The 15,213-nt window shown below is 41.8% G+C and overlaps 2 protein-coding genes across 2 annotated transcripts; one reads left to right on the top strand and one right to left on the bottom strand.

Annotated features, from left to right (window-relative positions):
* Positions 1–870: 870 nt before the first annotated feature.
* Positions 871–4,131, top strand: dlx4b (distal-less homeobox 4b). The gene is made up of 3 exons (XM_070852138.1): positions 871–1,195; positions 2,206–2,399; positions 3,886–4,131. The coding sequence occupies exons 1-3, from the start codon at positions 871–873 to the stop codon at positions 4,129–4,131; spliced, it is 765 nt and encodes a 254-aa protein (XP_070708239.1).
* A 6,362-nt stretch (positions 4,132–10,493) lies between these two features.
* dlx3b (distal-less homeobox 3b) lies at positions 10,494–13,058 on the bottom strand. Its single transcript, XM_070851884.1, has 3 exons — positions 12,538–13,058; positions 11,482–11,666; positions 10,494–11,116 (listed from the first exon to the last, which is right to left on the bottom strand). The coding sequence occupies exons 1-3, from the start codon at positions 12,878–12,880 to the stop codon at positions 10,802–10,804; spliced, it is 843 nt and encodes a 280-aa protein (XP_070707985.1). The 5' UTR covers positions 12,881–13,058; the 3' UTR covers positions 10,494–10,801.
* Between the last annotated feature and the right edge of the window lie 2,155 nt (positions 13,059–15,213).

Here is a 15,213-nt window from a genome sequence, read left to right as displayed (position 1 = left end):
TGTGAAACTAACGGAAATTTAAACTTTATTTTTGGCGACAATTACCCACATTAAGTTTATAAACGAAACAATGCCAAATCTCATTTTATTTGAGTTATTAACACCAGACTAAGGCTAATAAGGCTAATAGGTGTAACTCTTATTTACATCATATATGCTCCTGCATTGGCCAATAAACATACCAATTCCCTTTAGATCACATCCATAAAAGATAATTATCGAACATTCTCTCTTGAACTAAATTGTCACAATAAAACAAAGATTTTACTCTGGAAAATAAAATATTTTCTTTCTAGCTAAACGCACCATGAATCATTAAATATCCAACAGCAGGTATGTTTTCAGTAAAATATGAAGTCTGCGTTTTAACACATTTTCTTTGATGGTATAAATGACCCGCTGTATTCTAAGATACAGATAAAGTTTTAAAAAGTCCCATTTTCTCCACATGACAGGTTATTTCTGAATTTATGGAAGGAGGCGTCTGCTGGCTGCAGAGCGGCATCCTGTGGGCTATCATATGTTAATGAAGGTAATGGTGGAGCTCCAGTGACAGCTGGCTGCTGAGGACCAATCAGAGGGCTCACAGATGGAAGGCAGTATGTTTGAGGCTCCGCAGGCAGGAGGTGTTTGAAGAACCATGTCAGCTCCTCCAATGATGTAAAGAAGGATCCCTTTCGCTTTTATACGATTTTTTGCTTCCTAAACAGCCGTGAACATGCACACTGTAACTTATCACAGCCGAAAACTTTTTTTCACCAGCAAAGCTTTGGACTTGACTGTGGATTTGTTCCAGGTTTTCCTCGTTGCCCGACAGAACTCATGAAACCCTCTTCAGAGCGACGGGTTTATGGACTCTCGTATTAGCTAATGATGTCTATGGGTTTCATGCCTGACAGTCTGAATGCCTCAGATCCCTCCAAATCGGCCTTTCTAGAGTTTGGCCACGGACATCCGGCACACCAGCAGCACTCCCCCGGACTCTCTCACATTTACCCTGTTCATGGAGCGCTGCACGCTGCTGGGCATTCTCAGCACGAAAGTCCTTTTCCCGGCAGCGCGTCCTATGGGCGCTCTTTGGGCTACGCCTACCCCGGCGCGGTGAACGCTCATCCCCCGTCTGCTTACATGTCCTACCAGCACAGCAATCACAGCAACAGCAGCAGTCTGGCCCACAGCAGATTAGAGCAGACAGGTATGTGAGAAAGTCAAACCGAGCTGGACTGAATAGTTGTATCATTAATGGCCATAACATTCTGATTTGCCATCATTTTTTATGCGCAATTACGCATCAGGCGTCAATTTCCATGATAATGATGATATTTGCCTCACGAGAAAAACAGCTAACTTGACGGTTTAGTAACTTAACAAAAATATTCATTTAACTGTCATATATATATATATATATATATATATATATATATATATATATATATATATATATATATACACACACATATAGTCCTGTGTTGAAAGTTTATTTAAGGAAGAGACGTCAGCAGGTATGTTCTGACTCAATCCCAAATGTCCAAACAAGGCCCAGCATGCACCCACCTCTTCTCAGGGATGCTCCCTCTTTACCACTCATGTTATATAATGAAGGCAGATGGTGCCATTAATTTTATTGACCATAATTTTCTGTGGGAAAGTCCAATTATGGCCCATGTTGCCTTGGCCTACCTCAGGAACTCGTTTTTTAGCCTCGCTGTTGGTGCACATTAACAAAACGATTCCAGAAAAGAGCGCTTTCATCCTTTCATCTCTTCTTGGAGTTCTCCTGTTTCCCTCTTTAAAAGTGATTCCTCTTGCATGCTTTCATGTCCAAGTGTTAAGGTAACATAATGATCCGGTTGTTGTCAGTGCCAAGTGAATCCCTCACTAAAACATTACTCCTAAGGTACAGACGACTTCATTTACCCAAACTATAAGCAGACCATTTATGGCCATGGGCCATAATATGACAGTTAAAAACAGGCCGTGTCACCTTTATGTTTACAGCATGCAGTGAAGGACTTGTCAGTTATATGACACTATATTTCCTGTACTCATATCTTTAAAACTGAACCTTCCATTGTCTGAGGTGGTTAGATGTGTTATTCCAGGAGATCTGGGAAAAATCTGCTCAAATGTTGGCCAAGAGAAAAGTTATAAATCAAAACTCTTCTTTATTTCATCAAAATGTTTGTTCTCTGTTCAATCCATAAGATCGCGAGAAGTCCACGGTGACTGAGAGCAGGGACCTTCGTCTAAATGGCAAGGGGAAGAAAATCCGGAAGCCTCGGACTATCTACTCCAGCCTGCAGCTGCAGGCTCTGCACCAGCGCTTCCAGCAGACCCAGTACCTGGCTCTACCGGAGCGCGCCGACCTGGCGGCCAAACTGGGCCTCACCCAGACTCAGGTGGGCCTCGGGATAGAACTCACTTTATGAGCTTGTTATTTATTAAGATAATAAAGAAAAGGTGTGCCTGATATATTTGCTTGTCAGCAAAACCTTCGATCCTGAAATATCAGGCCTGTAATATTCATCATTTAGTGGCTTATTACATAAAACCATTTAGCTGATATTTTATATTTTAAAGTCTTGAATTTATCCAATTTTTAAGCAAATGTTGGTGAGAGAAAGGGGGAAACGTAGGAAACCTCCTCTCTGCTGTATTATTAAGGATCACGGCGCTTCTGGAGATGAAAGGAAAAACCAAACTCATGTGATTTGTAACTCGATCCTTTAATGCATGCCTTATTTACTATACTTAATTTGGTGCCTGCATTTCCTGCGTTAGCCCTGGTCATTGAAGTGCTCTTCGTGAATTAAGCATGACCCCAGTTACAAAATTATAAAGAGAGAAAAAAAACTCAAAACGTTGCAGATCTGCAGAATTAGGGATTGTCAGCTGTTTTGGAATAGCTTATTATAATAAACTCCTTAGGAAATTAAACCAGTCACTAAGGTTAAATTGAATTTATTCTTTTAGTTACTTGGTTTATTTTTCTTTTTTTTTTTTTTTGCATATGCAAGAGCTCAATAACGCAAAAGCTTGTCATTATAGTGCGTCTGCGTAAAAGTGTGAAATATTGAAACGGGCAGTATACATGGGAATAATTTCACGTGCATCTTTAAACATATTTTGGAGACAAACAGGTGCACGTGGAGCTGTCATGTATCATTCTGAAATGGGACACAAATGAGGTCTCCTGGTGTCCTCTCTCTCTCTCTCTCTCTCCCTTTTGTTCTCTCTCCACTTTCATCAAGAAAACGACGAGTTTGCAGTTTCAAAATAACAGATAAACAGATGAATCATCTGTCATTATCCGAGCGGCCTCCTGCTCGTTTTTTTCCCCTAATCCCTCAACTTCCATCCCCCAGTTGTTTGGTGCCTCTCGTGCCGCTGTTGCTTAGATGTTTATAGGGTGATTCACTGGGCCTTTTGATGCAATTTATGAATATTCACAGCATTGTTCTCGTGTATAAATAGCCGTATTATATGGAATCAGCAGAAATGTCAGTGACCTACCACAGCGCTCTTTGGGCTGTTTTTACTTCACAATATTTTTGGTCTCGGCTTGTTGCCGTCATGCACCACTGGAATCATAAAACGGCGAACAATCAGAGAGCTCAGTTTTAATGGATTACAAGTGCCACCCAACGGTACGGCTGAATGGCTAACAATGGGCCAGTAGTACGCCTGGGATTTACAAAAACAACACAGAAAAGCTGAGTTTTCCCTTTTATTGTTCCCAAATGTTCACTTCAGGCCAATTCTGAAAAGTGTATTGACTTTAATTGGGGGAAATGTGCTAATAAAAAGCCCCTCGCAGTATTATGTCCTTTATATTCCTGCTGATTGTTAACCGCAGTGACAATTATGTGCATTTTCCCCTTTTAGGTGAAAATATGGTTTCAGAATAAGCGCTCCAAGTATAAAAAGATCATGAAGCATGGCAGCGGATCAGAGGGAGAACATCTCCACAGCACCAGCTCCATCTCCCCCTGCTCGCCCGGGTTGCCCCAGCTTTGGGAGGTCTCCATGGCGAACAAAGGAGCCCCAATGCACCCAAACAATTACATGAACACTTTTGGTCACTGGTATCCAAACCATCAGGACGCGATGCCCAGGCCTCAGATGATGTGAGTGGATTGCTTTTGGTGCCGAGCAGGCCAGGTGCTCGGGGCCTGTATGTGAGGCGCACTTCAGATTACACTGAACTTTTCTCCAAGGCCTCTTCTCAGAACTGCTTAAACGTGTTTAAAAGTGTGTTTAACACAATTTACGTGTATTTCGTGTGCGTTTTCAATTTAATTCTAACTGCAACAAAAATCAGACCAGGCCTTGAAAATATATTTTTTATATTTGTTACAATGTCACTGCAACTTCTGGTGCAACTCAGTGAAACGTGGACTTCTAGTGTGCAGTTTAACCAGAAACTCTGGATAAAGGGATTTTTTTTAAAAACTCAATTGTGTGCGTGGGTCTGCTTTATTAGAAAAGAGTTTCAGCCGCACGATCCAACGAATGCAAATGAGCAAAATGCAAATAAATAGCTGTTGAATTGACGTTATTATGATTAATTTCTTGTGTGAAGTTTCGTTTGCCGTTTAACTGTGGATTTTTTGAAAGCAAATAGGTGAACGTGTGATTATATTCATCACACTGCTTAGAGATGTGTACATTAATGGCAACTGTGGCAACTTTGCTTATTAGCAAAGGTTTGTAAAGGCCTCACTGGTCTGTATCTGGGATACCAGCTGTCTGTTGTCCAACAACAACACAAGACCATAACAGCAGCACTTCTGCGCTGCGATGGACGAAGACCTGCACATTTGCATGGATTTCCACTGTCATGTTTTCTCAAAACGCGCGGGGATTGATTCCTTTAGAAAATAAAATATTGGATCCTCAGGCTTTCATCTTATTCGCCGTTAATCTTAATTGTAAAATGAATAATGATTTAGCCCAATTACTTTAAATTACAGCCACCAGAATTTTCCATCCTTAAAGGAAAAAAAATGTTTCCAGCATGGCGAACTGAAGGGATGCGGGGTGGCATCTTTACGCACGGTGGTTGTGTTCAGTGTAACTTTTACGCACAGACAAACTGGCCATGGTGACACATACCTTTCAAATCTAAATAAATGTGAAAATCAGCATTGCAACAGGAAGACTATTTGAATTTTTAGAATAACCGAGTTTGAATATCTGGGTTACATTTTCTGCTTTCTCTAAAATATGCTCACTTTTATTCGTCGAAGAAAAACCCTTTTTTCTTCAGTTTTTAAAGAAGATCTGAGGAACGTTCGAGGCAACATCCCTCTGTTTTTTCCACCAGAAAGGGACGCGTACCGTGAGGAGAAGAGACAGGACGTGCACGCCAGCATTTTAAAGATATTTTCCTCCACTCTCGTCTCGATTGCAAAAGAAACTCGCCGTTGTCATGATGGAATGACAAATGACAATGCCTTTCCTCTAATAAACTGCGCCTGATTTATAGTCGTTTACACTGATTTGCACATTCTGGCGCTAACACTGTCTAAACACGGAGAATTGGTTATTTATATCTTTGCAAACCCTGCAGCAATCTGGCCTGATGGTATGAATTAAATGAAGGGGTTAAGCTCTGATTAATGAAGCCGAATGGTGCGTTAAAGAAACATCAAGTGACTTCTTTTTTATCTTTTTCATTCGTCACCCTGCTGCCTCGGCTGTCTGGCAAACATTAGACACAATTTGTCTGATGTCACACACACAGGGGGATTAGAAAAATAACCAACCAATCATACAATCAGTTTTTGTGGAGACATTTTCTCCAGATATTACTGGTATGCCTGGGAATTACATCCATCAAAATACAAAATATTTCTGTTGCAGGTGTTGCTCCTCGTGTGTGATGTCATTTTAAAGGGTCATGACACGTATCTTCTCCGTGTTTTCACACCTCAAGCTTCAGCAGAGGCTCTTTAGCACAATGCATGCAAAAGGATAGTTTTAATAAATTAATAAAATGAATTAACTGAGCTTTAATTATGCACATTTCTCACTGAATTTTTCTGTAAGTTTAAGATAAAAACTGTTTAATTATAGTAAGCCTCTCTGGATACTCACACATGTTATTGTATTCAGAAATAACATACCGCCTCCTAACTACATTGGAGCTGCTATGATCACCACCCCAGCAAAGCACTCAGTCATACAGGCCACATACAGCCCTGTCTTACCTTAGTCAGAGGAGTGCAGCCTTGTTCGGGAGGTCTAAAGCCTGCAGTGATGTTTCTCTGAAGAACAAAGCCACATCACAGTCCTGTGTTTTCACTCCTCTGAGCTGATTTTCTCACATAACGACAAGCATTGTGTTACATTAACATCTCCTTCTTTATATATACATACACCCTCGTGCCCTTTCCCTCATTCCCGATGATTATGTGCCTTGTTAAACATGCGGGCCCTGGGAAAGAAGATGCGAGAATTGCTCAACCAAGTGACAGGACATCAGGGAAAATTATAGGCAATTTCACATCTCCAGATTAGAATAATGGCTTGTGGAGTTGGACAGACAGAGTAGGACCTTTCAAATGGAGGCCAATTATCATGCAGGCAGATTGAAGGGAAAGTGAAAAGGCTCCTCGTGTAATAGACAAGCCAAGAGGAGGGGACAGAAGGCAGGGAGATGGGTTGAAGGGTGATGATAAAGGCAAGTCTGACTGTATCCGTGCTGTGGATGGCCCAAGCTATTAGATACAAGGTGTCTGATGGGTTTTAATTGCAGCATAGCAGTAAGAGGGAAAATAGCTTGTTATTAAATCCCAGTCACTTTGAATGGATGAATGGCAAAGCAGGTCTCTGGGGTGATTATTGTTATTAACTTGAGTGATCTGACATCTCGTGTAATTGTGAGCAGCTTCCCTGTTAGAGAGAATGAATGCATGATTTGGTTTCATCTGAAAGAAGGCTTGTCTTAGTTTAGGGCATGATGCACACACACTGTGGGGGGATTAAAGGATGGAATACAGTTTGGCAGGCAGAAAGGCATGAGCACACACACACACACACACACACACACATGCAGATTCAAAACACTAGATTTAGACATGCCAGACACACACAAAATGTATAAAAAACCAGAAAATACAACTTATTGTCTTTGTTTTCTATTCTTTAGCAGCATTTACAGGCTTTAATGCCTGTTTTTCATTGATTCTCATGACCGGAAGCAACGTTTTCATCTTGCAGGTCAAGGTGAGCACAGAGCCCTCACCACAGGGAAGTTTTTATCAGGATGTGAGGAGCGGCTGTGAAGCATCAGCACACAGCCTGGTCCGGCCCTGGCCTGAGGTCAGCCAGGGTTCACGAGTCCACAGCTGCCAAGGATGCCATTCTCCCGTCATTTCATCCCAGTTTACAGCAAAATGGAGAGAGTGAGTGATCCTAATGCAGCTGAGGCTCGGCCCAGGCCTAAGGACTAAGTGTTGGACAGCTGCTGGAAGTCTTTCCATGGATGCGCTTCAATTCCCGACCTCCATCTCAACCCATATCGCTGCACCCCAGAGACAAGTGCCGACACTGCACTGTTGACTGCTGCAGTTGAGGAGAGGGGGTGGAGAGGGGCTTTAGAGGCCCGGGCAGCGGCTCTATTTACGGTGCTGTGATGTTGTGCCATGCAGGATCACATTCAAGTTCAACAGTTCACCTCCATGGCTACTTAAACTTGTTAATGTTTGGAGATGACATATATGGACATGTCTGACAGCCCACACACACAAGTGCAGCCTGTAGTGAACACACGTTTGTCTTCAGCACAAATGTTTCCCCTGACAACCGCAGCCAAGGGCCACACATGCTGAGGGAAGCACTGAGGGGAGGTCACATGTACTCTTGATGATATTTCATTGATATTAAAAGGCAATAGTAATCATGTTGCTTTTGTCAAATCAGCACAGTGCACTGAAATGATGAGTGATGCCATAGACAACTGGTGTTGAATTCAGAGGTGTTTTTTTGTGGCAAAACATTGTAAGAAAGTGTGTGAATTATAGAAGAAAACATGTACAGTTCTATTTAAAATAAACAAAATGTCACAGGTGTCAAAGAAACCAAGACGTGAACTAAAAACCTTTATGGTTATTGTGACAAAGAGAGAAAAAAAATCAATTTGACTTTGGTCCAAAGGTTTTTTCAGTGTAAATCTCACATTATTGGAATCATTAATATAAATGTAATAACAATTTCAAATGACAGATGAAAAAAATTAATATTAGTTCGTATTTATTTATATGGATTGTAAAATGATGCCTTGACGTCCCTAAAACATGTCAACCTTTCCAGTGCTGCCATGTAGGTTTGTACATAGAATAATAATAATAAAGTAAAATAGCTCAAGGCAGGCTCTAGACAAATAAGCATGAAAAAGATAGTCACACAAAGGAATTCTGTAATTATAGAAATACATGTTTTTCATGATATAGTATGTAAATGCATGTAGGTACTTCTACCAAAAGGATGTGATAATTATATTTGATTCTAATGTGAACAAATCTCTGTCCAGTACTACGTTGAATAAACATTATTAAAACATTAATAAAGTGACATTCCCTTATTCCAATATATTTTGTCTTGATGCATGTAAATCCATAAACAAGGGAAATTATCCACTTTAAGAAAAATAAAATTCAGGGAACACTGTGAGGCTTAAGATGAATATTTTTTAATCCACATTTGACGCTGCAGTCTTCTAACATGATTGTTGTGACACAATTTTTTTTATATCATGTAATAGTTTCCTACAGTAACACCTAGAGTCCTAAACCATCCCTGTCACTTGGGGCGGTAGGAAACGTTATTTCACCGGATACGTGGGTGCATTTTGTCTCAGTGCAGAATGGCGTCTTGGTGGTCCATGTGGATAAGATCGCCATTAGCGGTTTCCTCATCGTGTAATTGTTTGTGCAGCATATTTAATAATGAATGGTTTCTGTGGGAAACGTTCTTGTCCACTGGTGTGAGTTATCAGTGGCGAAGACGCAGTAAGTGAAGTAGTGTTTGTCTGACTGTCTCATCATCGGAGTAGTTTTCATGCTTCTATTAGTTAATTAATATCACTGTGCTCAATTTCCCTGGTTTCACATGTGCCTAACCGCTCCCAGTAGGCTGTTTGATCACCCTGGATGTCCGTTTTCAATACAAGCGTGTATGTAGAACCATAAATTGTGGGACATCTCCTTAAACTTTGGGTTAAAGCGCGTCATCACATGAATGGCCACTGAGCTCGGGTGTAAAAATCCTGTTTATCAGCAGTGTTGGGTCATTCTTCAGGAGCGCTGTCTCACCAAACGCAATAGAATGAAATCCATTCTGTAAAGTGAAAATCAAATGTTTTTTTTAAACCTTCACCATTTAGTAGCTTCTCTATCCACCCTGCTGCGCGTGTGCGCGCGCGCCTGAGATCCCCCTGGGCATCAGACTTGCTTTCACCACCCACCACCCACGCTCTCTCTCTCTCTCTCTCTCTCTCTCTCTCTCTCTCTCGGTGAGCAACGAAGTGAATTCTCACTTGTTATCTGGCAACAGAATAGTAATAAAACCGAGTGACTCCAACATGTCTGCTTGTGTGTCGCCTCCTGCTGCAGTGCTTTGCACGCAGCTCAATAATGGTGAATCAGTCAATTCACCATTATGGTCCTCTAACTGTCTGAGTCAGTGTAATAAATTACATTGTAGATCACGCGATTAACCAAATATCTTGCAAGGACAAAACAGTTAGATATCTGGACAAAAGTCAGTTCAAAATTACTAGTGCATGTAATGGACACGCTGCCACTTCCACAAGAATCCTCTGCCCAGTGTGACATGGCACAGACACAGAATGTTATTCTGTCAAACGGAAGAGTTATTATTTAGACCAAAAGATGAGTTGGTTATAACTACATGTTCATTATGAGCATTTAAGAAGTCTGTAACTGTTTTTGTGGAGTCGCAGCTTCAAGATTCTGAATAAATCTGTTAAATAAAAGTAAAGTTATCTAGATTCAAGGTGAGTGATCTAAAATAATTTATTTGTGTCATAACAAATGTTCACACAGGTGAAACCGACTCGTAGCGAGGACATTTTGACCTTATAGGCCCAACATTTAATTATCTACACCTTTGTCCTGCGTCCCAAAGAAGGCCTGTTCATAAAGGGGCTAGACACACAACATGCAAGTAACACCTTTATTCAATTGACAGGAAGGCAATAAGTGAACTAATTACATGAATATGAAAATGGGGTTGGAAGCACCACAGTGCAGTCGTTCCGTTTCAAACAAATATGATCATAGTGGTTCTGCATATAAACACATATTTACAGCCTTCGACGGTTTGTACAAATCCATATAAATATGACCTGAGTTTTTCTGACGCGCTCTCTACAAACCCACATGCCTGATTTGAATGTAGCGTGGATCAACTGCACAGTTTTGTCAATATTCGGTTTGTGGTAAGGTTACTTGTTTTTAAAAAAAAAAAAAAAAACAACTTTGCATATTCATTTACAAAAGAAGTTAGGGAAATACAACAGAAGCGATAAATAATTTAAAAAAAACCACGCCAGATGTCCGTTAAATATGCTGCTACAAGTGATCAGAAATCCCTTATGTGCTTTGTGAATGGAAACCCAGTTCTGAAACGTTCTTGGTCATCCAGAAACCAAAAGCAATGTTTCACTTCAGGTCTGCTCCCGGTCCCGCTCGACCTTTGCTCCGCAGAGTCTTTGTGGAGAGACCTCGTTTGAAGAAAAAAAAACTGAGGGGATAAATCTGCTCTTGAGTCATTGCTAATAAACAGCTCCCACGCTTTGCTGCGGGACTGGGTGGTGCACGGTGCCCGGGTGCTGTAGGTGTGATCCCTGCTGGTACCAATGGTTGTTATAATCCTCCAGGTATGGCGGCGACGAGCTGTGCGTGGGCTGCGGGCCCTGAGGCCTGCTGATCGGGGTGTTCTGAGGGGTGCTGTTCTCCCACACTGCGGGGGAAGGCGGGGAATTGCAGGCCATGGAGTCGCTGGCGTTAGGACTGTGCTCCAGGGGAACCTCGCCGTTTTTGTACAGTTTCTTGAACTTGGACCTCCGGTTTTGGAACCAGATCTTGACCTGGAAGAATAAGTGTGAACATTAACTGTAATGCAACAGAGAATTCAAAGATACAGTGCCATAAAAATATGCATAATAATATGTATAACGTCTCATAAATGTTGCCTTGCATGTAAACTAAACAAAAGCACCGTTTGTAATATTTTACTGAGAGAAAACAGAGCAGTTATTTGTTTAACTTGTACCTAAATAAGGTTTATCAAACAGAGAGGCACACAAATCCAATGGCTGCTGTGCGTAATTACGCACCGATGGATAATTACAGAGCAAATTATTGGCCATATGGAGAACCCCCGGCTCTCGTGATTTTAATGGTAATGATTAAACAGAAAATATGAGGTGTTACACCGGGTCAGGAAGCTTACCTGCGTCTGAGTGAGGCCAAGCTGAGCAGCCAGCTCCGCTCTCTCGGGCAGAGCGAGGTACTGCGCCTTCTGGAAGCGCCTCTGCAGCGCTGCGAGCTGGTAGCTGGAGTAGATCGTCCTCGGCTTGCGGATCTTTTTCGGTTTTCCATTAACCATGCGGACCTCGGGCTCTGGCTCTTCTTTCACTAAAAACCACAATAAAATACTTCAGTAAAACAGAACTTTAAGGGAAAACTTTGAGCAGTCATAAAGTGTGAAACATTGAGCATGATGAGATAAAAAAGTGGGACCAACACGACAGCATGCAGTTATGATATTATATGGAAATTCTGCCTGCGTAAAACTACGTGTGACTATTTTATATTTATAAATATTTTTTCATGTCATTATGGCACAAAATTGCTTCAAAGTTGAAAACTAAAATATGGCAACAAAAAACACAAATGTCACAAAAAAAGGGGGGAAAAGAAAAAAAACTAGATCGTTTAGACAGGATCATTTTAATTTGTTGAATTTCCAATTTTGGCAGGCCAGTGCTGACATATTAAAATTGATGGGGTGAATATTATTAGCTTTATTCAAACCATCATTGTTTTATGGCCAGATGTTAATGGCTGGCTCATTCTCAAACAGTCTGTTAACGCACGACATGAACAGCAGCCGGCAGATCAACCACTGAGCAAGTGTTTTTCCTTTTCTTTTCCTTTTTTTTTTTAAACCTACAAATGCACAGTAAATCATATGGGAGACCGAATATTACACCGGCCTTGTGAGGTAAAACGTATGGAGACACGTACAGAAAGCATGAGCCATGTCACAATGTGTATTTATTGTCTCCATTTCTAGCAGAGAGGTTTCCCCAAAAAAACTAAAGGAAAAGATCACAAGAAAACGCACAAAATAAACATGAATATATATCATAAAAAAGCACAAAACAGCCGACGATACAGTATGGCGAGTGTTTTCCTATTCAACCAGGGCTCTTTTAAAACACTACCCCACGCACACTGGACGTAAACACTGTAAAATAACCGGGGTGATTATTTCAACATTTACCTGAGCTCGGAGGTGAGGCCTGCAGGTGATCTCTGTTGTAATGTCCGTACTGTCTGTAGCTATTTGTGTAGGAGTATTCAGATTTGGTGGCGTACGCTCCGGCGGCTCCCATTCCGTTCAGATTAAACTGATGATGGTAAGAGTTCATGGGTTGTCCGTACGCTTGACTCTGATAATATTCGTGTTGGCCGTGGGCTGTCTGTCCGCTGTAGTAGCCCATGTCCGTCACTGAAGACTCGGGCAGAGTAGGGGAGTCCTTGGAGTTCGGGTGGCAACTCATAGATCCTGGTAGATCGGTCAAAATGCACGCAATCTTCTTCTCATACGTCTGCCCGGCGCTCATGGTGAAAGCAGCCCTCCAGAGTAGAGAAAAGTCCACTGGCGGATTATTTCGTCGTGGAGTGCGTAAAGCAAACTCGCAGTAAAGAATTGGCGTGTGCGCGCTCTTTGAACGCACGGCTTTGGAGAGCCTGTAGTCCACTGAAACTCTCCCAGCTGCAGAAACTTGGTTGTGGAACCGCTCAGCCTCTGTGACACAGAGTTATAGAGAGCTGGGCTGGAAGCTGCCTTCCCATTGGCTCTACTGTTTTCCCCCCTTTTTGCGCTCCAGGCGAAGTCGTGGTGAAACCCAGCCTTCAGCCAAGGGCGCCTATGCACGCATACCTCAGTGCCCTGAGTGTTTTTTTTTTTTCCTTTAGATTTGCATTTACCTGTTCTCTGGATGAACATGCAGCTCTGTGGGCCTCCAGGGACCGTCTGTCCAAAAACAACACTACATATAGGCTAAGTCTAGTTTTCCTCAGCAACTGCATCATCTGCAGGGTGGCACCAAGGTGTTTCAACACAATAGCAGCCAGGACTCTTTTTCTAAAGCTTAATCCTGCAGCCAGACCGGCCCCTTGATGTTTTTATGCAATGTTTTCTTAACAGTGCCTAGAGATCACACTTAATTCAGCCCATTGAAAGGCTGCCAGCCAGCCTCCCACAGGCTCACCATTGTCATTCAAAGGTGCTGGCGGACAGTGAACTTAACGTGAAACAGATGGAACAGATAGGTAAAATACTCGTTCAACTGATAGCGCCTGCGGGTGAATTCCTCTTCACTGTCCGTGTTGTGTGTGTGCGTCCGTGTGTATAGATGCAAATCCGATCAACACTGTTAGAAAATGGAGGTGAAGGGCTGTAGCCACACAACAGACAACATGGGAGGCAGAACAGTCCGCAGGAAGTAGTCTCGTTATGATTTCTTCAGAGGAAAGTTCTGCTGAGGAAATATTGGGAAATATTGTTTCGTTTGGTATTAAAACTGGGAAAAGTTTCACTCTGTTCGTTTTGTCTGCAGCCAATGTGCCGTCAACTGAAAACACGGTGCACAGCGCCCCCTGCTGTCACCATCCGCACGTGGAACTTCATTTTTCTGTTTGAAAAAAAAATTTATAAATGCAGCTTCACACAGTTAGAGATGAACAAAACAGTGTTTTAACAGCTAGCGCCAATATTTCCAATGTTAATTTACCATTTCTCACAGATCTCAGTGTCAAGGTTTTAAATTACACTTCTGATAAAATACATTTCAGCTTTAGCCTCTCATGTCTGATAGACTACCGCCCTCCTTTGGCACGTTTCTGTAGTACTGCCATGTAGTTTTAAAGGGTCAGTTCATCCAAATTATCTAAATTTAAATACGATTTAAAGGAAATCCACTTATTTCTAGCAGTAACTGTAGACAGCCACATAGATTCAGTTTTGCCTTATATGATAGAATCTTAAACTGTAGAATTAACAAGAAAAAAAGTATGTGAAATATATTGAAACTTCAAGTTACATTACATTTATTTAGCTGACGCTTTAATCCAAAACCACTTACAATAAATTCACTCAATCCTGTGGATACCACCCAAAAATAGCAACAATCACACAGGTATATTTGCCCAAATTTAAGTCTGTTTCTGGTCAACATGTTTTGACTTTTGACTTTGACTTAAGGCTGAAACATATAATCTGAGACCTGAGCAGAAGTGAGTAGACATGTACCTCTCATGTGACTCAACAACAGCAATAACAGGTCACTCAGGAAGAGTAACCTGTTGAGTCACGTGATTCCTGGAGCTGTGATCAAGTTTCCTCTGTTGCCTTTTGGGGGCGCTGACTCATAAACTTAAATTGTGCAGTTTTGAGCCACTGCGGCCCGTGGTCCAATTTTCATTGGCCTGCAGGAAATTCTAAAATTGTATTGTAACACGGCCCACACATGAAACTTGGGCTGGACTGTATTGTACTTCTTAGTCTCACCGCTAGGTGGAGTAACTGTCTTGAACGAGGCAGCTTCTCTATAAAATGAGTAATAGAAGAAGAAATGTGCTACAGGTGACCCAAAATGGCAGAATTAAGGAAACGTAAGAGAGCAAGTTAGTGTAGAAAGTTTCAGACGTGGTGTGCGATGAGAGCACAGCTAATAACTAATGGTGATCACTTTTGTATTACGGAGGAGCTGCTTGATCTTAGAAGTCTAAACAGCACCACGACGGGTGAGGATGTTTTTGAAGCTGTGCCAGATGCAGTTGGCATGATGGGACTTAAATGGGACGAGCTGTGTGGAGGTACGACGGATGGGGCTCCAGCTGGGACAGGCAAGAGCAAAGGACTGGCCTCTATGGTGTCTGCCGAGGGGCAAGA

This window comes from Pempheris klunzingeri, chromosome 20, assembly GCF_042242105.1.
Source record: "Pempheris klunzingeri isolate RE-2024b chromosome 20, fPemKlu1.hap1, whole genome shotgun sequence".
Lineage (NCBI taxonomy): Eukaryota > Metazoa > Chordata > Actinopteri > Acropomatiformes > Pempheridae > Pempheris > Pempheris klunzingeri.
Note: the sequence above shows the minus strand (reverse complement) of the source record. Positions and strands in the feature narration are given on the sequence as shown.